The sequence below is a fragment of the Salmo trutta genome, chromosome 15 (assembly GCF_901001165.1).
Source record: "Salmo trutta chromosome 15, fSalTru1.1, whole genome shotgun sequence".
NCBI lineage: Eukaryota > Metazoa > Chordata > Actinopteri > Salmoniformes > Salmonidae > Salmo > Salmo trutta.
Window position 1 is genome coordinate 28,176,090 of NC_042971.1, and position 20,009 is coordinate 28,196,098.

Genomic DNA, 20,009 nt, shown 5'->3' on the forward strand with positions numbered 1-20,009 from the left:
AATGAGCCTGACTAACTGGTGTCTGTATACAACCTCGCTACTGTATATAGCCTCTTTTTACTGTTTTATTTCTTTACCTACCTATTGTTCACCTAATACCTGTTTTGCACAATTGGTAACAGCCTATAAGTAAGCATTTCACTGTAAGGTCTACACCTGTTGTATTTGGCGCACATGACAAACTTTGTTTTGATAGCAGGAAAGGGGGGACCAACTCCATATTAATGCCCATGATTTTGGAATGAGACTGAGCAGGTGTCCACATCCTTTTGGTCATGTAGTGTATTTGGACAAACTGACAACCAGTATGTGGTATGGATTCAGGGGAGGTAAAAGTGGGCCGGTACATGCAACAAATACGAGTGTTGTCATGGAGGCTCTGTGAAGTCCCTAGCCCTACTAAATAATGACATGTCACTGTGCAGCCAGGTGCTGATTTAATTTAGGGTGGATTCTCTCCCACTTTCAGGCTCGCATGGTAATTGGGTCGGCCGTTAACATAGACTGTTTTTATCTGAATGTCAGCAACTTCAATTCAGGTTTAGAAGCACCAGTTGACAGTTTTTTTTTATCATACTAATCTTGTTTTATGCTCATGCTTTTTGTTCCAGCTGCACTTCTTTTTCGATGAGTCATTTGCTGATAGGCTGGTTTAGTGTTTATGCTGTTATGGCTTTGTCCTCGATGTTGAAGCTGTTTTGTTATATGGGAGAGATGAAAGAGAACTCTTTGCTTCCTCTGATTCAGCCTTATCAGGGCTCCTCAGTGCACATTGGTGTTTTTAAACCACATTTGACCTGAAACCTGTTAGGAGCAAAGCAGGACCACTGCAGAACGGACATGCCTTGGATAGCTTACTATTTGACATTTCAAATACTTGTGAGTTTGCTTTAGCCTGCCTGGAGTGCCAGGTTGCCGTGGGTGAGGTTTTCACTTTTGGGACTTTCCTATTGGCTCATTGCAAAAGGCAAGTTCAGTCAAGCACAACTCAAGTTTTTGAAATGATTTTAATTCTTGCCTTTTTGAACCCAGGTCTGCTGTACAATGGAATGCAGCCCCAGCTTTAAACATTCTTTTAAGGCACACAGTTACATAGTTCTCTGTCCTCTGCAGCAACAAGTTGAAGTACAACACAAACGACCTGAAAGAGACCAATTAAAAGACTACATGTTTCTGTGTCCCCATGCAGCACGCCGGCCACGCTGGAGCAGAACTACGTGGTGTGTGAGCTGCACCAGAAAGTCAACATGCTCTTCTCCTTCATCAGGAGCCACCTGCAGAAGAAAGTCATCGTCTTCTTCGCCTGTTGCAAAGAAGTGAGGCTTCGCTAGTTTGTGCAAACGTTCCTCCATTAGGCTTATCGCTTCACGGTCTAGTCGTAGTCTTGGCTGCAAACATGAAGCCTCTCTCTCTTTCTCTCTCCCTCCGTAGGTCCAATACCTGTTCCGGGTGTTCTGTCGGCTGCGTCCGGGCATGCCCATCCTGGCCCTGCATGGGAAGCAACAGCAGATGAAGAGGGTGGAGGTCTACAATGACTTCATCAAGAAGAAGAACGCTGTTCTCTTCGCCACAGACATTGCAGCCAGAGGCCTAGGTACTAACACATCAGCAGCCTACTCTACAGACTGGCTGGATGTCTCTAGTCAGTAGGGACAGAGATTCTACTCTACAGACTGGCTGGATGTCTCGAGTCAGTAGGGACAGAGAATCTACTCTACAGACTGGCTGGATGTCTCTAGTCAGTAGGGACAGAGAATCTACTCTACAGACTGGCTGGATGTCTCTAGTCAGTAGGGACAGAGAATCTACTCTACAGACTGGCTGGATGTCTAGTCAGTAGGGACAGAGATTCTACTCTACAGACTGGCTGAATGTCTCTAGTCAGTAGGGACAGAGATTACATTTTGGGGCACAGCTCAAACACGAACCCTTAAATGAAATAAATATGTACTGCTCTGACACTAGAGCCAAAAGGTTGTTGCTTGTGGTGAATAATAATTCTGTTTTCTCCTCCCACTTTGCAGACTTCCCTGCCGTGAACTGGGTGTTGCAGTTTGACTGTCCAGAGGATGCCAACACATACATCCACAGAGTGGGACGAACCGCCAGGTAATAACCCCCTTAACTGGACCTACAGTAAAAGGAAAGACATTGACTCTGTTTGCAGTCTATGCATCGTCTCCTTTAAGGGAATCTTTTCATTGTATATGCAGAGTGAGTCTATACATAGCTCTGAAAATACTATGTTTCTCCAACAGTAGTGTTAAAGTGAAGTTATCACTGTGTAGTACTACTGTATCTTACAGGGACACTGCCTTTTACACAAATGTACCCACAACAAGCCACCATTACAGTTTTTGTACTGTGTGCAACAGTTGAAGATTCCTTCATAGTCAAGCCATTATCCTATCGCATCATTTCACAATCTCTCCTCTCAACAGTTGGTTGACCTCCTCACTAGACTCGCAACGGTTGACCTCCTCACTAGACTCGCAACGGTTGACCTCCTCACTAGACTCGCAACGGTTGACCTCCTCACTAGACTCGCAACGGTTGACCTCCTCACTAGACTCGCAACGGTTGACCTCCTCACTAGACTCGCAACGGTTGACCTCCCCACTAGACTCGCAACGGTTGACCTCCCCACTAGACGCGCAACGGTTGACCTCCCCACTAGACGCGCAACGGTTGACCTCCCCACTAGACGCGCAACGGTTGACCTCCCCACTAGACGCGCAACGGTTGACCTCCCCACTAGACGCGCAACGGTTGACCTCCCCACTAGACGCGCAACGGTTGACCTCCCCACTAGACGCGCAACGGTTGACCTCCCCACTAGACGCGCAACGGTTGACCTCCCCACTAGACGCGCAACGGTTGACCTCCCCACTAGACGCGCAACGGTTTAGCTACTCACTAGATGGCAGTGTTGTATGTTCCACCTCTCTCACTACCTCTCCCTGAAGCCTACACACTCACACAGTCATTATACACACACGTTTTATCAGACTGGCTTTCAAATGTGTTCCAAAATCCAGAGCTTCCTTCTGTGGTGACATATGATGCTGTGTGGTATTGTTCTCTGCTAGTACAATGGTGAGTTGGTACCATTTGCAGTGCTGATAGAGAGAAAAAATAGCTTGAGCAGAGAACTTGCATCCAGCTATGTTGATTCTGAACGTGCAGTTCATTGGCCACGTGGTACAAACCATGTTTACCTGGTTGGTACAGTATTGTTTTGAACCAAAGTGTCGTGTACACTGAACTTCCTTTGGATAACACTTGGGAGCAGTAGAGTAGTGAGGGGAATATCTCTCAGCTTTGGCCATGTTTGCCCAACTGCAGTGCTGACTCATGGGGCTGTGTGTGATCTCTCACCGGTAGCACCCGGTAATTGCAGCAGTGTGAAAAGGAAAGGGTGTGTGTCTGAGACAGGAGAACAACAGACATTAGTGTGCTTTGCTTCTACGGAGCTCAGTGCAGCACACTTTCCGACAGCAGCAATGTGCATCTTAAGCAGACAGGATGTGTTTCGAGCCGCTGCGCTGCCACGGTGATTAGTGAGCTGCTAAAACCTCTGCGCTGCTCTTCTCTTTTTTTTTTGCTTTTGTGTTGCCGTACCCCTTGACAAACCTCTTGTGTGTCGGTTCTTTTGTGTGGCGTGACAGGACTGAAGGGTAATCCTTTCTAGGCTTATTGCAATCAGCCATTTGTATATGTTTGGAGGCTTTCAGCATCCTGCTGCTGTTGGAGTAAGATGTCCCCTAGCTGCCTGGTGTTATTCCATTTTGGGAGTCAGTGAGTTTGAAGGAAGGCCAAGTGCTCATCATGTGCACTCTACCAACCAGGGCTGTAGTGTAGCATCAGCCTCCACAGCTCTGTTTCCGTTTCTCCCTCTCTCCTGTGCTCTCGCTCTCCTGTGCTCTCGCTCTCCTGTGCTCTCGCTCTCCTGTGCTCTCGCTCTCCTGTGCTCTCGCTCTCTCGCTCTCCTGGGCTCTCTCGCTCTCCTGGGCTCTCTCGCTCTCCTGGGCTCTCTCGCTCTCCTGGGCTCTCTCGCTCTCCTGGGCTCTCTCGCTCTCCTGGGCTCTCTCGCTCTCCTGGGCTCTCTCGCTCTCCTGGGCTCTCTCGCTCTCCTGGGCTCTCTCGCTCTCCTGGGCTCTCTCGCTCTCCTGGGCTCTCTCGCTCTCCTGGGCTCTCTCGCTCTCCTGGGCTCTCTCGCTCTCTCGCTCTCCTGTGCTCTCTCGCTCTCTCGCTCTCCTGTGCTCTCTCGCTCTCTCGCTCTCCTGTGCTCTCTCGCTCTCTCGCTCTCCTGTGCTCTCTCGCTCTCCTGTGCTCTCTCGCTCTCCTGTGCTCTCTCGCTCTCCTGTGCTCTCTCGCTCTCTCGCTCTCCTGCTCTCCTGTGCTCTCTCGCTCTCCTGTGCTCTCTCGCTCTCCTGTGCTCTCTCGCTCTCCTGTGCTCTCTCGCTCTCCTGTGCTCTCTCGCTCTCCTGTGCTCTCTCGCTCTCCTGTGCTCTCTCGCTCTCCTGTGCTCTCTCCGCTCTCCTGTGCTCTCTCGCTCTCCTGTGCTCTCTCGCTCTCCTGTGCTCTCGCTCTCCTGGGCTCTCTCGCTCTCCTGGGCTCTCTCGCTCTCCTGGGCTCTCTCGCTCTCTCGCTCTCCTGGGCTCTCTCGCTCTCCTGGGCTCTCTCGCTCTCCTGGGCTCTCTCGCTCTCCTCTCCTGGGCTCTCTCGCTCTCCTGGGCTCTCTCGCTCTCCTGGGCTCTCTCGCTCTCCTGGGCTCTCTCGCTCTCCTGGGCTCTCTCGCTCTCCTGGGCTCTCTCGCTCTCCATGGGCTCTCTCGCTCTCCTGGGCTCTCTCGCTCTCCTGGGCTCTCTCGCTCTCCTGGGCTCTCTCGCTCTCCTGGGCTCTCTCGCTCTCCTGGGCTCTCTCGCTCTCCTGGGCTCTCCTCCTCTCCTGGGCTCTCTCGCTCTCCTGGGCTCTCTCGCTCTCCTGGGCTCTCTCGCTCTCCTGGGCTCTCTCGCTCTCCTGGGCTCTCTCGCTCTCCTGGGCTCTCTCGCTCTCCTGGGCTCTCTCGCTCTCCTGGGCTCTCTCGCTCTCCTGGGCTCTCTCGCTCTCCTGGGCTCTCTCGCTCTCCTGGCTCTCTCGCTCTCCTGGGCTCTCTCGCTCTCCTCGCTCTCTCGCTCTCCTGTGCTCTCTCGCTCTCCTGTGCTCTCTCGCTCTCCTGTGCTCTCTCGCTCTCCTGTGCTCTCTCGCTCTCCTGTGCTCTCTCGCTCTCCTGTGCTCTCTCGCTCTCCTGTGCTCTCTCGCTCTCCTGTGCTCTCTCGCTCTCCTGTGCTCTCTCGCTCTCCTGTGCTCTCTCGCTCTCCTGTGCTCTCTCGCTCTCCTGTGCTCTCTCGCTCTCCTGTGCTCTCTCGCTCTCTCGCTCTCCTGTGCTCTCTCGCTCTCCTGTGCTCTCTCGCTCTCTCGCTCTCCTGTGCTCTCTCGCTCTCTCGCTCTCCTGTGCTCTCTCGCTCTCTCGCTCTCCTGTGCTCTCTCGCTCTCCCGGGCTCTCTCGCTCTCCCGGGCTCTCTCGCTCTCCCGGGCTCTCTCGCTCTCCCGGGCTCTCTCGCTCTCCCCGGGCTCTCTCGCTCTCCCGGGCTCTCTCGCTCTCCCGGGCTCTCTCGCTCTCCCGGGCTCTCTCGCTCTCCCGTGCTCTCTCGCTCTCCTGTGCTCTCTCGCTCTCCTGTGCTCTCTCGCTCTCTCGCTCTCCTGTGCTCTCTCGCTCTCCTGTGCTCTCTCGCTCTCTCGCTCTCCTGTGCTCTCTCGCTCTCTCGCTCTCTCGCTCTCCTGTGCTCTCTCGCTCTCTCGCTCTCCTGTGCTCTCTCGCTCTCTCGCTCTCCTGTGCTCTCTCGCTCTCCTGTGCTCTCTCGCTCTCCTGTGCTCTCTCGCTCTCCTGTGCTCTCTCGCTCTCCTGTGCTCTCTCGCTCTCTCGCTCTCCTGTGCTCTCCTGTGCTCTCTCGCTCTCCTGTGCTCTCTCGCTCTCCTGTGCTCTCTCGCTCTCTGTGCTCTCTCGCTCTCCTGTGCTCTCTCGCTCTCCTGTGCTCTCTCGCTCTCCTGTGCTCTCTCGCTCTCCTGTGCTCTCTCGCTCTCCTGTGCTCTCTCGCTCTCCTGTGCTCTCTCGCTCTCTCGCTCTCTCGCTCTCCTGTGCTCTCTCGCTCTCCTGTGCTCTCTCGCTCTCCTGTGCTCTCCTGTGCTCTCTCGCTCTCCTGTGCTCTCTCGCTCTCCTGTGCTCTCTCGCTCTCCGCTCTCCTGTGCTCTCTCGCTCTCCTGTGCTCTCTCGCTCTCTCGCTCTCCTGTGCTCTCTCGCTCTCCTGTGCTCTCTCGCTCTCTCGCTCTCCTGTGCTCTCTCGCTCTCTCGTGCTCTCCTGTGCTCTCTCGTGCTCTCCTGTGCTCTCTCGTGCTCTCCTGTGCTCTCTCGCTCTCCTGTGCTCTCTCGCTCTCCTGTGCTCTCTCGCTCTCCTGTGCTCTCTCGCTCTCCTGTGCTCTCTCGCTCTCCTGTGCTCTCTCGCTCTCCTGTGCTCTCTCGCTCTCCTGTGCTCTCCTGGGCTCTCTCGCTCTCCTGGGCTCTCTCGCTCTCCTGGGCTCTCTCGCTCTCCTGGGCTCTCTCGCTCTCCTGTGCGCTCGCTCGCTCCTGTGCTCTCACACGCGCTCTCTCTCGCGTGCTTGCGCTCGCTCTCACACGCGCTCTCTCTTGCTCTCACTCGTGTGCTTGCGCTCTCTCTCTAGAAATTGAAAATTAAAGTAACAAATGAATTAAACAGCAGCAGTAAAATAACCACTGAGGCTATATAAAGGGGGTACCTTAGTTGAGGTAATTGAGGTAATATCTCTCTCTCTGACTCTGCATGTATTTCACAGCTCTTGGTGTGAGAGAACGTAGCTCTCCGCCACCTCTCTCTCTTCCTCTTGCACCCCATCTGTCTTTCCCTATGCCTCTAACTTGGTCACGAAACCATACAAAGGAGTCGTTCGTGATGGTAAGAAGCGTACCATTAACTGTGCAAATTTTGCAGATTGATTGCACAAGTCATGTACGCATTTGAGGTTGAGCAGAATCATTATTTTACATTATTACATCCACTCCTCTGCACTATTGGCCAATTGCAACGTATTCATACATTTAGGACATACAATAAAATAAGAATTAGGGATGTGGCGATTATGGAATTTGGGGTAACGATTAATTGTCATGCAAATGTTCACGGTTATTGTCATTTTTGGCCTTTAATGCATCTTTTGAAAATGACCTACGACATACCTAATGAATACGACACAGCTTAGTGACACGCCTGTCAAAAAAAAATGGTGCTGACCGCTTGGAACTTCTGGAAATGAACCTTCTCATCTCAACCGTGCCGCTCTGCTCGTAAAATGAGCACCAACTTTACCCACTTCATGTCAATATGAAAAGCTGCTATTGGGTAATCTATATCTACTTGAATATGAAGTTGAATTCCCCTTCTCCTAAAGTGAATGTATTAAGAGGATGCTTTAGTTCCTTGTTAATGTACATAATTGTCGCTTACACGGTTATACAATAATTGTGCCGGCCCAAATAAGAATGCATTTGTTTTTTCCCGAACAGGTATAAGGAGGGAGGAGAGGCTCTGCTTGTCCTGCTGCCCTCAGAAGAGAAGGAAATGCTATCCCAGCTCCAGGAGAAGAAAGTCCCCATCAACAGAATTCAGTGAGTTCACCTACAACCTCTTGTATTTCACTGGGACTGGGAAGGCTGTTGGCTGTGGAGCTCTGTATGTGAGGAGTTAATACAGAACGGGTGGTGGTCTGTATGTGAGGAGTTAGTACAGAACGGGTGGTGGTCTGTATGTGAGGAGTTAATACAGAACGGGTGGTGGTCTGTATGTGAGGAGTTAGTACAGAACGGGTGGTGGTCTGTATGTGAGGAGTTAATACAGAACGGGTGGTGGTCTGTATGTGAGGAGTTAGTACAGAACGGGTGGTGGTCTGTATGTGAGGAGTTAATACAGAACGGGTGGTGGTCTGTATGTGAGGAGTTAATACAGAACGGGTGGTGGTCTGTATGTGAGGAGTTAATACAGAACGGGTGGTGGTCTGTATGTGAGGAGTTAGTACAGAACGGGTGGTGGTCTGTATGTGAGGAGTTAATACAGAACGGGTGGTGGTCTGTATGTGAGGAGTTAGTACAGAACGGGTGGTGGTCTGTATGTGAGGAGTTAATACAGAACTGGTGGTGGTCTGTATGTGAGGAGTTAATACAGAACGGGTGGTGGTCTGTATGTGAGGAGTTAGTACAGAACGGGTGGTGGTCTGTATGTGAGGAGTTAGTACAGAACGGGTGGTGGTCTGTATGTGAGGAGTTAATACAGAACGGGTGGTGGTCTGTATGTGAGGAGTTAGTACAGAACGGGTGGTGGTCTGTATGTGAGGAGTTAATACAGAACGGGTGGTGGTCTGTATGTGAGGAGTTAGTACAGAACGGGTGGTGGTCTGTATGTGAGGAGTTAGTACAGAACGGGTGGTGGTCTGTATGTGAGGAGTTAGTACAGAACGGGTGGTGGTCTGTATGTGAGGAGTTAATACAGAACGGGTGGTGGTCTGTATGTGAGGAGTTAGTACAGAACGGGTGGTGGTCTGTATGTGAGGAGTTAATACAGAACGGGTGGTGGTCTGTATGTGAGGAGTTAGTACAGAACGGGTGGTGGTCTGTATGTGAGGAGTTAATACAGAACGGGTGGTGGTCTGTATGTGAGGAGTTAGTACAGAACGGGTGGTGGTCTGTATGTGAGGAGTTAGTACAGAACGGGTGGTGGTCTGTAGTTTTGTCTCTTACTGTTTTAGCGCTTTATTCCCTTGTCTCCATCTTTCCACCTCCTTTTTCATCTCCACCCCCCCCCCCCCCCCCCCAACAAATTAACAAACAAACAAACAAAAAGGCCCTCTGAGAATGTTTTACGTTATACCATATGCTTCAAAAGAATATTTCACCGTACCAGATGCATTGGCCAGATGGGGGAGATTTCACCAAGCAGGCATGGTCAACAAGTGAGCCAGCTGACTTTCCTCCAATTTCTGATTCTGAAACAACCTCATGTTGTTCTCTGGGAGTTGAAATATATTGTAGATGCGTGCTATATAAATGCTATATAGATATTGAGCCTGTCCCCTTGTCCTGATTACTGTGTGTGCATGACACCATCAGTTACTTGTTGTCACAGTAAGTTCTCATAGTGATGTCTTGTTTGTTGGAGCTGTGTGTGAGATGGGGAGAGGCCGAGTGGATTTGGGGGGAGCTGAGGGGCTGTGAGCGATGCAGTAAAATAGGCCAACTGTGTGTGTGAGTGAGAGAGACTGGCTCTGCCATCACAGAGGACACCAGGCCTAAGCCCCTCTGGCTAAATGCTGATAAGCACCAAGCACCAAGCATGATGCCCCCACAGCACATACACACACAAACTTGCGCCACTCTCTCTCTTCCACATGCACAAATTTGTGTACACACACACACTCATCACTCTTTTTCACACTTGCACAGAAATAATTAAAACGAAAATGAATTTTTATACAGCGCTTCTCATGCCCAAGTTGCTATATAACATACAATAATATTACTCACACATGGAGATATATTTCAGCATGTAGAAACGGGCGCGCTTGCGTTTCTCCCCCATGCGCCAGGTTTAGCAGTAATATTAGTTGGCTTGCGCTGAGGTGGGAGGGGCGGGGTGGCAGTATTTGAAGTGCACCCTTGAAAACAAGGGCAAAAGTGACCATTTCTTGCAGCACATATCGGAAGATTTAAGAGCAACGAAAAGCAGGTCTCAGCGGTAACACTGGTCATGGGATGGATGTGATGCGAGCTATCCAGCCACGACGCACAGTGCCCTTATGCTCATGGAACATGAAGGTAGATTTTTGTGCAGGGAATCCTTGTATTAATAAACATAAACAAATAAATGCCGTGTTGTAATAAAATCAATCAGCTATGTGCACTGAGCTTGTCTGGTGCTTTAAACGCACTGTTTGATGAAATTAAGAGACAAAAATGACACGCGAGGGAGCCAGAGATCAAGAATTTTATACAAACTTTAATAACCTATTTTTTTTTATTATTTTGCCAACTAGATAAAAATAGCATACATAAAGCCAAGAAACTGCAGGTAGAAAATATCCTATAAATCGCATGGAGGTTTGTTCATGTTCTTTCAATCACATTCGTCTCTCTACTTCGCCTGTCTGCAACGAACTTAAAACACTGAGTTTCCATCGCCAGTGAGCTCTGGACCAGTAGTGGTTCATGGGTAAAATCACCGGGGACGCCAATCCAGGGAAAAACCAAGACGTGTTGTGCTCTATAACCTGTTAGTTCATATGCTCTGACACTGAGAGCGAGAGAGAGAGATAGAGATATATATATATTATATATATATATTATATATGCGCTGAGGCCGAAAAAATAATACATTCAACCACACCTTTGTTTCATCACAAAACCGGAGAGCAACGTCTGTCCGTGGGAGTCCACAAAACACATTGCGTGTTACAAACGGTTACAAGACCTACAGCATTGTCAAGCAAGGTAATGTTTCTGACATTTTTTAGACAACTATTGATTTAGAACCACGGAGACTTACTGCAGGTCACATTTCAAACAGGTGCTGCCTCCACTATTCCACCACCATTTCAACATCGTCTAAACATCTATGCTTAGTCTAATACAGTGACAACTAAAAGATGCCAAAAACTATTTAGTCCAGTCAACATAAGCTAAATATGATGTGGCAGTCCATAGTACTGATTTCTGTAGTAGAAAGAAAACATGTTGGCTCACCCTACTTGTTTTTATTTTTCTCCTTTGCACCACAGTATCTCTACTTGCACATTCATCTTCTGCACATCTACCATTCCAGTGTTTAATTGCTATATCATTATTACCTCGCTACCATGGCCTATTTATTGCCTTACCTCCCTTACCTCATCTGCACACACTGTATATAGACAATTTCTACTGTATTATTGACTATGTTTATGTAACTTTGTGGTGTTGTATGTGTCGAACTGCTTTGCTTTATCTTGGCCAGGTTGCTGTTGTAAATGAGAACTTGTTCTCAACTAGCCTACCTGGTTAAATAAAGTTGAAATAAAAAAAATCAAAGTTAAGAACAAATTCTTATTTACAAAGACGGCCAAACCCTAACCCAGACGACGCTGGGCCTATTGTGCGCTGCCCTATGGGACTCCCGATCACGGCCAGTTGTGATACAGCCTGGAATTGAACCATGGTGCCTTAGACCGCTGCGCCACTCGGAAACCCAAACGGTTTCTGACTGCTTTTAGTTTTAGTTTTTGTTGTCCTAGTCTGTCTAAAACACTTTATCGCTAGCTTAACTTCCTTTCAGGGGCAACAATACACCAGGCCAGCTAGTTAACATTAGCATACTACATCTAGCTACTTATTGAACTTCCATCCTCTCAGGCCAGGGGCACAATGTATGAATTTATATTTGGATTAGAATTGCTGTTATAATCATTGGCCAGTACTGAGAATTCAGTAAAACCTCAAGTCCAAATCCCTAACTCCATCCATGGCTAATTTATTAAAGGGATGATTCTAGCCACTGGAGGACAACAACACAATGAGATGCAACAATTCAAGTCTTTTTCTGTCAATAATGACGTTTGGCTTGTGATGTAATTGGTCTGAAGCCAAATCCAAACTGGCTTCCTTTTGACTTTTTTGTTGTTGTTGGTGAGCCAGGACCATTCACAGCTGAGCTCACTCATTTTAGCACAACGCTGATTGGCTATTATTATTTTCTTCTTTTAAATGATCAAGCCGGGCTAAATGCTTGCTGGCTTCCCTTGTATTCAATGCTATGGATGGCAACAATGTCATACTCTTTCTGACCATACAGCATCAGATACGTTATATGCATACTGAGCCAGATTCTTTCGCTCTGATTCTCCCATACGATACATTCAGCATCTTGCAAATTGATGGAAATGCATGAATCACAGAGAGACGAAACAGAGTGCATTCAGAGTGCATTCACACTTACATTAGTATTCAGACCCTTTACTCAGTACTTTATTGACGCACCTTTGGCATTGATTACAGCCTTGTCGTCTTAGGTATGACGCTACAAGCTTGGCACAGCTGTATTTGGGGAGTTTCTCCCATTCTCCTCTGCTGATCCTCTCAAGCTCTGTCAGGTTGGATAGGGAGTGTCGCTGCACAGCTATTTTCAGGTCTCCAGAGATGTTTTGATCGGGTTCAAGTCCAGGCTCTGGCTGGGCCACTTGAGTTCAATCTTGGTTTCATCAGAATCTTGTTTCTCATGGTCTGGGAGTCCTTTAATTTCCCTTTGGCAAACTCCAAGCGGGTCTGTCGTGCCTTTTATGGAGGAGTGGCTTCTGTCTGGCGTGCTGCAGAGATGGTTGTCCGTCTGGAAGGTTCTCCCATCCCCACAGAGGAACTCTGAAGCTCTGTCAGTGACCTTTTGGTCACCTGCCAAAAGGAACCTAAAGATCTCTGACCATGAGAACCAAGAACTTTTCTCACAAGTGTAACAGGTTGTGAGCTCTGCAAACAATGAGAACCGGTAAATTACCTTAATAATAATAATAATAATAATAATAATAATAATAATGCATTAACATAAATAAGCATAACCAAAGAAACATTGTAGATTAGAAATTATGGGAATTAATGGTACATTTACTACTGGAGATGTATGTAATGAGGAATTAATAGACACTAACAATCAAATGGCAAACAATTCACACAATGAAGTTATGAAACAATGAATGCGCACCAATTTGGCAGGAGAGAACGCATTCCTGAAACACGTGCCTTGTGCATCTAAGCCACACTCCCCTTGACTCAACATTTAAAATGATTCCCAAGACACATTTTCTTCACACATTACTACTGTAGGCCTAAGAAATACTCTCACAGTGTTAGGTTCAAAGCAGTAGCCATTTTATGGAAAACCAACAGCCTATCGACCAAACATTTAGTCAACTAAATGGGAGGGTCAACCCTAGTTAGGCCGACATTATTTTAGCCATCTTCTATTTTGGATGTGTGTGGGGAAAAAATGGCAGTTTAGGCTACGTGTCCGTATGCTCATTATGAAACGAGAGATGAGATGATGCTGGTAAACCTTGTATTTAGAACTTATTTTCCTGTAAAAATTGCTTGGTTTCTGTTTCATATTATTACAAACCAAGCCTTCCGTAGGTTACCCTTAACCTAGCTCTATAGCAGTGTTTTCCACCAGCCAAATAGAAAAAGTAGCCAGCCAGGGAGTTCCGGGCTGAGGGGTTCGATAATTTAGTTTGTTTGGTGGCCTCTAGTACATCATTATGCCTTGATGCCATCTGAAATACAAAGCTAAATTATTGAGGACTTTACCGATGTTACCTCCCAGATTGGTAATGAGTTGTGGTATTGAGTAGAAAGTCATGACCTTTGAATTCATGCATTTTCAGTAATTTCAATTTTATGTTTGTTTGTTCAAATGATGTATTTAATTGTCTCAGCTGCTGTGGACAATTAGGTAAGGAAACCAGCGTCATTTTGTAATTTGGGTGAACTATCCCTTTAACAGTTTGACCTATCAATCACTGTGGAGGGGGCAGGATGTCTGTGTCAAAGCGTTGGTAGGATTTCAGACATGTCAATCACTGGGTGGGACTTTGAGGGAAGGCGGTAGATTAGTATTCTAGTCAGAAACTGGATCTCCGGACACCCCCAACAGTGTGTGCACCACCACTTTTATACAAAGTCAGGCGCCCATGACATACAGGTATGATTAAAGAATTAAGCAGGTGTTAAACTTGGTCTTAGCTACACAGAAAACAGCATTTGACTTCTCCATTGTCGACACTGTAGTCAAACCTATATCAGTATCTTTAATAATGCCATAATAAGTCTCATGACATTGTCCACTCCGACAATGACAACGGTAAAAGACTGGAATAATATTATATTGAACGCATTAACAGACGCTACCGTAACCAAACAAACATTTGTAGATTATAATTTATAGGAATGAACAGTAAATGTACTATTGGTGATATATGTAATAGGGAATTGATAGACACTAACAAACGCAAACAATTTACACAATGAAGTTATGAAACAATGAATGTGCACAAATTGGCTGGAGAGTGCATTCTGGAGAGGGAAGTGCATTGTGCAGCCGTACTCTGAAAGATGGACAATAGTGAGTGCCCCCCAATTAACCTATGAGTGTCTTTTTTTATGGACTCTCCCTGACTTCCAGAAGACCTGACAGATAATATGCTCTAGAAGGGTTGATTTCGTTTTCACTCCCCCTCATTGATGGACTGGTGTAATAAATATGGTGGAAACTCACTCTGGTTTATGCTAACACCCAACCAATGGCTTCTAAATCTATTAGGGGAGGGAACAAGTGTAGTGAGCAAGTACACACTTTGAGCTAAGGGTTAGGGAATTGGAATGCAGCCCTGGTTCTTACCTCAAAACAAAGAACATCCTTATTTCAGCCTGACTGGTTGTTAATGTTGTCATTGGACAGTTAGGGAGGACAGTTGCTCATTTCCATGTCAGCCCCACTATACTATTCCCATTCGGTCTCCTGTGGCCTCTGTGACACTGAGGTGGGCAATGGAGAGGAAAATTGACATTTTAGATGTGCCCCTTCTCTCACGCAAAGCTGCCTGGCACAGAGGGCCACTAGACCTTGACAGAGAAGTCCGTCCATTACAGTGCTACAAATGGACTTAGCTGGGCTAGCTTTTTCATAGAAGGAAATGGTGCTAGATCCGATATGACATGCTGTGACCTAAATGTTTTGACTGTTTTTTTGGCTGAAATGATCTCTTGTCCAATATGATGATAGATCAACTGTTTTCAGGCTCATCATGTGTGCATATATATATATATATATATATATATATATATATATATATATATATATATATATATATATATATATATATATATATATGACCTTTGATATGAATGGCAAGTTTGTTTCGGACCACTCTAAAAACCTGTGTGGGGGGGGGTTAAAAAATGATTTTCCCATTATTGTCCATGCATCTGTGACCTTTTGACCTTTTTTTGAATAGATTTTACAAATGTGATTTGTGGATTCACAAAGTATTTTCTTGTTGCCAGGGTGAACCCAGAGAAGCTGACGAGCGTGCAGCAGAAGCTGGAGGCCTTCCTGGCCCAGGAGAAGGAACAGAAGGAGCGAGCACAGAGGGTCAGTGTCCTGGAAGACCATTACAGGATTGGGATGGATTAGGGGTCAAGCCATTAGCTTTCCAGGACAGGAGTTATTTTCACCCGTAGTGCTTACACCCATAAAATCTGGAGTTGTCACTGGGATGATAATGCAGGGTCCGACATTAACGAAGGCCCACTGGCCCGGGGACAGTAAAAACATGTCGTGCCAGTGGATCTTATCAACTTCTGAGTGCATTTTTGCATTCCAGTTCAACGTTTACCTCCTGTTTTAGTCTACCGTTTGAAGACTACGCGCGGAAAAGTCATGGTATTTACATTTGAGCAATATGATTGGGCTTTCGTTTAAGCACCACCACGCTCCCACGAGTCACAACAACTCGAGCAGTACATGAGTCGGTGCCTTCACACAGCACACGCGCGAGCTGTCCGGAGCAATAAGAAGCGGCCATCAATCTACTCACCCGCTGAGCTGATTGTATTTTGAAGTAGGGAAAGCGATTTACAGAAGTAAACCTTCAATAGTGAAGATACTAGAAATATGCTGGCTACTGTTGATAGTCTGCACAAAGACACAGCTAGAAAAAGACATCTAGCGGTTCTCTTGGCTAGCCTTCTGTAGCCAGGTCAATATCTCTTTTGGAACAGTGTTGTTTTAGCTTCTGATTTTGAGATTGTTTTTCTTCTTAAAATGACATACTTTACAAACAAAAAGGAATGCAATTAATAAAATGCTATTCTAAAGAATAAAGACTTTCATTTCTAAATTATTAGTTTTTTAAATTCATATCATAGTAACCAAATGTGGCTTAATAGCTGAATATAGAGAGGGCGCGTACCAACCTATAAACCCTGGATGACCCCAATGTATTTAAAAATGACATTGCGTCCCGGCTAGTAGAAATTTTGTTCGGGCTGTAGATTTTTGGACAACAGGCCCAACCTGTAATGGACTGCATTTACATACTGTATTATTTACACTTCTGACTAAAATGTGATTGAAAATGCAAATTGCATATGTTATGCACCTACAGTGTGTTTTTGGCTCTGTCATTAACACCCTCGTTGCCTAGACCGTACAATTGTTATACCCACTTATTTTGTACTCATAACGGGATTTTTCGCCATTTCATGCGTCATCAGATTGTTTAATCATCATTTCAAGTTTAATGTATGTGCATAAGTACAGCGAAGTTAATTTCTTGCCAGCTCCAAACCCAGCAATGCTGTAATCAATATCAATGTAGCACTGAAAATAACAGAAGGTAGAACAAAAACAGGAGAGGGAAAAAATAAGAAATAATTTGAGACCGGCAACGCATTTCTCCAGAGGAGAGAGCCCACTCGAAGAGGGTCCCTTATCACCAGCTTGCACCATCCCATGTGATTCATCGCCTCCCTCGGCTGGCTGTTAGAGGAAATGGCAGTTATCGAAATTGCTCACCTTTCCACCCCCCCCCCCTCTCCCTCCTTCTCTGTGCAGTGTTTCGTCTCCTACCTGCGCTCCGTCTACCTCATGAAAAACAAAGACGTCTTTGATGTGTTCCAGCTCAAGCTCCAGGAGTATGCAGCGTGAGTAAGAGGGGAAACGGGCCATTTTGAGCATTTATCTATCTCTAGCGGTGGAGTGCTGTTCTTAGATCTGCTGTAATTGTTTAGGGCTTCCCAATCCTGAAAGAATGTCAACCAGGCCACAATGTGCCTGTTTGTTGTGCATGTGAGGGGACTTGGACATCATTATCCACAAGGCCTTAACAGAGAATATGGTGTGGGGCATCATTAGAAGACGCTGTGTCATCCCATCATTCAAGCATAGAGTTGCTTAGCTTTAGCCATTGCTCGCTATTTTAGCCTTTTTGGACCATGATGAACCAAACATTTTAGTAAAAGTCTAACTTGATGTCATTCTTCCCTTTTGGTACTTTTGGTAGTTCTCTGGGCCTCGCTGTTGCTCCAAGGGTGCGTTTTCTCAACAAAGTCCAGAAGCAGAGAGCAGACCCTGGGCAGAGTGGCGCGCCGGGAGATGTGGCCCAGTATGAGGAGGAGAAGGAACTAAAGAACTTCAAGGCTCAGCTCAGAGGAGACGGGCGCATGTCCGAAGCTCAAGAATCCCAAAGCTCACATGAGGAAGATGATGATGATGATGAGGAGGAGGACGAGGAAAAGTTACAGCCTGGTCCTAAGGGTCTCATCTTCGGGGCAGATGAAACTGAGGAGGATGAAGATATGAGGGACTTGGACCTGCTCACAGTGAAGAGAAAAGATATCTTCAGTCTGGAGGAAGTTGACCAGGATGATGAGGTGAGGTGCTCCTGCCTGTTGTGGTGCCAGTTCTGTGGACACCAGTGTCTCTTAATTCTGGACCTGGGGACCCAAAGTGGTGCATGTTTTTGCCCATGGCTCTACACACCTGATTCCACTAATCAACTCATCAAACCTTTTGATTAGTAGAATCAGGTGTGTAGTGCTCGGGGGGGGGGGGGCAAAAACCAAAATATGAATCCCTTTGGATTTCCAGGACCATGATGAGGAAACACTGGTGTACACTTAACGCCTTACTCAAGTTGCATTTACTTATTTAAAGGTCCAATGCAGCAGTTTTTATCTCAATATTAAATAATTTCCGGCTAACAGATTGCTGTGATTTGTTTTCAATTAAAATGGTCAAAAACAAACAAATATAGCTGCTTAGCAAAGAGCAATTTCTCAAGCAAGAAGTTTGCTAGGACTGTGTCGGAGTAGTCGGAGTAGGGAAGGGACTGTGTAGGAGTAGTCTGAGTAGGGAGGGGACTGTGTAGGATTAGTCTGAGTAGGGAGGGGACTGTGTAGGAGTAGTCTGAGTAGGGAGGGGACTGTGTAGGAGTAGTTTGAGTAGGGAGGGGACTGTGTAGGAGTAGTCTGAGTAGGGAGGGGACTGTGTAGGAGTAGTCTGAGTAGGGAGGGGACTGTGTAGGAGTAGTCTGAGTAGGGAGGGGACTGTGTAGGAGTAGTCTGAGTAGGGAGGGGGAAACTGAAAACTCTCTTATTGGCAGAGGTTTGGAACTCCTTTTTTTTATTGATCTATTAACTCATTTACTGCCTGGTGATGTCAGGCAAAAACTCCATCCCACCAAAACGGTGAAATTTCAGATGGTCTTTTCAAACAGCACTTACACTAAAAGTGCATTATCATTTTCACAATTTCACAGTATTCCAATTTCGACGTGTGGATATATACAGTCTCTCTCATGAAAGTCATGTTTTTGGCTGCACTGTGCCTTTTAACATTTTTTGCTTCATACAATTACTCCACGTTGTTCTCCATAGTGTATATATAAACCCTCCATAGATGTTAAACAAGCCATTTGGGCTTTTGTTTGACTTTGATATGTGCTGTGTGTGCTTTTCTGCCTCATTTTGGAAAAGCAGCCGTGTCTGTGTGAACAATGCAAGCAGGGAAAGGTAGAATTAGCATGCCCAAATAATTTAGCAACCACAATCAAAGCTGTCGGAGCTCAGTCAGGAGCCACACTGCCAACAGAGACATATTCGTCTCTACAGTCAAGCACAACAAGCATCTGTTTACAGTCACGGCCAATTTCAGGTAGGAAAATGGTTCTGGAAACTGACAAAATGGCCAATTTGTAGAAACCCAGATGGCTATATACATGCATAGCCTAGGTGCACTTTGTTTACATGCATTTGTAGTCTCCAGTTGGACAAGCGGTTCAGTTCCATCTCCAACCATCTGTTTTCTACTGAGTTGCCAACTTGCAATGCCTTTGTCTCATATACAGTCATGACTGAAATGACTGGCACCCTGGATAAAGATGAGAAGAAAAAAGACTATGAAAAAATGTAAATATAATCCTGAGCTATGTGATGCCCCGAGTCATTATCTCTTGGTGTGCTTTAGCCTGGCTTTGCTCTGTGTTTCTGTAGAGTTCACTTTGTTTGTTTCTATAAACGCCTCAATCACTCCACGCACACCTGGCAGTGCATGATCCTCATGGATGTCAGACTTCATTTGGGGCAGATGGTTCCTCTCTGCTGGAGAGAGAACCTCGAAATCACTGTCGGCGCCCCGTTCCCACCTACGTGTACGTTCTTTAACAGGGGATGTAGATGCTGGAGGGGTGACCTCATCACAGTAATAACGCTGGTTTGGGTGATGAGCTTCTAATCCAATTCAATGGCTGAGACAAAGCTGTCTGTTGCACTCGTCTTTGTTAAGTGAGGAGTAGGCAGCTACAACTCTTAAACCCCTACACAAGTGCACGCTACTAGTCTGATTCAGTGTAAGCTTCCTGCTCCTTTCTCTGGAATTGGTGTCAACTGATTCGAAATAGGTCCTTCCAAGCTTTTTCTCGCTTATATTTAGTTGCTGTGCACCTTGGGGCAAACAAAATGGGCTAGCTCCCCCGTGAAGTTGAAAATAAAACAACCTAGTTTTCCCCTAAAGAAGACCGCTGTAGGGTAGAAACGGTTTGGAGAAGAAGTGTTTGAACAGAGGTCAGGGTGAGTTTAGCCAGCTCAGGCTAGCTATTTCATTGACTCCTCTGCAGTGGGCTAAGAATATGCTGTAGGCGGCCGGGGTCACATCTACTGTGCCTTCAGCTGGAGTGTGGGAGGCTGCGGAGTGCTGGCTTTCCATCTAGTCATGATTCACTGTCTTTAAATGGGGTGAGAATCTTCTTTTTTTTTTTGCCCTTCAAAACATTAAAAACACCTTCCTAATATTGAGTTGCAGCCCCCCTCTTTGCCCTCAGAACAG

General features: G+C 46.6%; 1 protein-coding gene across 2 annotated transcripts in view; it reads left to right on the forward strand.

Moving 5' to 3' along the window:
- The window catches only part of ddx10 (DEAD (Asp-Glu-Ala-Asp) box polypeptide 10), a 70,549-nt gene that overhangs the window by 6,532 nt on the left and 44,008 nt on the right, over positions 1-20,009 (forward strand). For both annotated transcript variants that reach the window (XM_029690833.1, XM_029690834.1), the window contains exons 7-13: positions 1,190-1,316; positions 1,432-1,594; positions 2,025-2,109; positions 7,622-7,723; positions 15,188-15,275; positions 16,740-16,828; positions 17,188-17,557. In XM_029690833.1, coding sequence (XP_029546693.1) covers positions 1,190-1,316; positions 1,432-1,594; positions 2,025-2,109; positions 7,622-7,723; positions 15,188-15,275; positions 16,740-16,828; positions 17,188-17,557 — 1,024 coding nt within the window. The remainder of the gene's footprint in view (positions 1-1,189; positions 1,317-1,431; positions 1,595-2,024; positions 2,110-7,621; positions 7,724-15,187; positions 15,276-16,739; positions 16,829-17,187; positions 17,558-20,009) is intronic.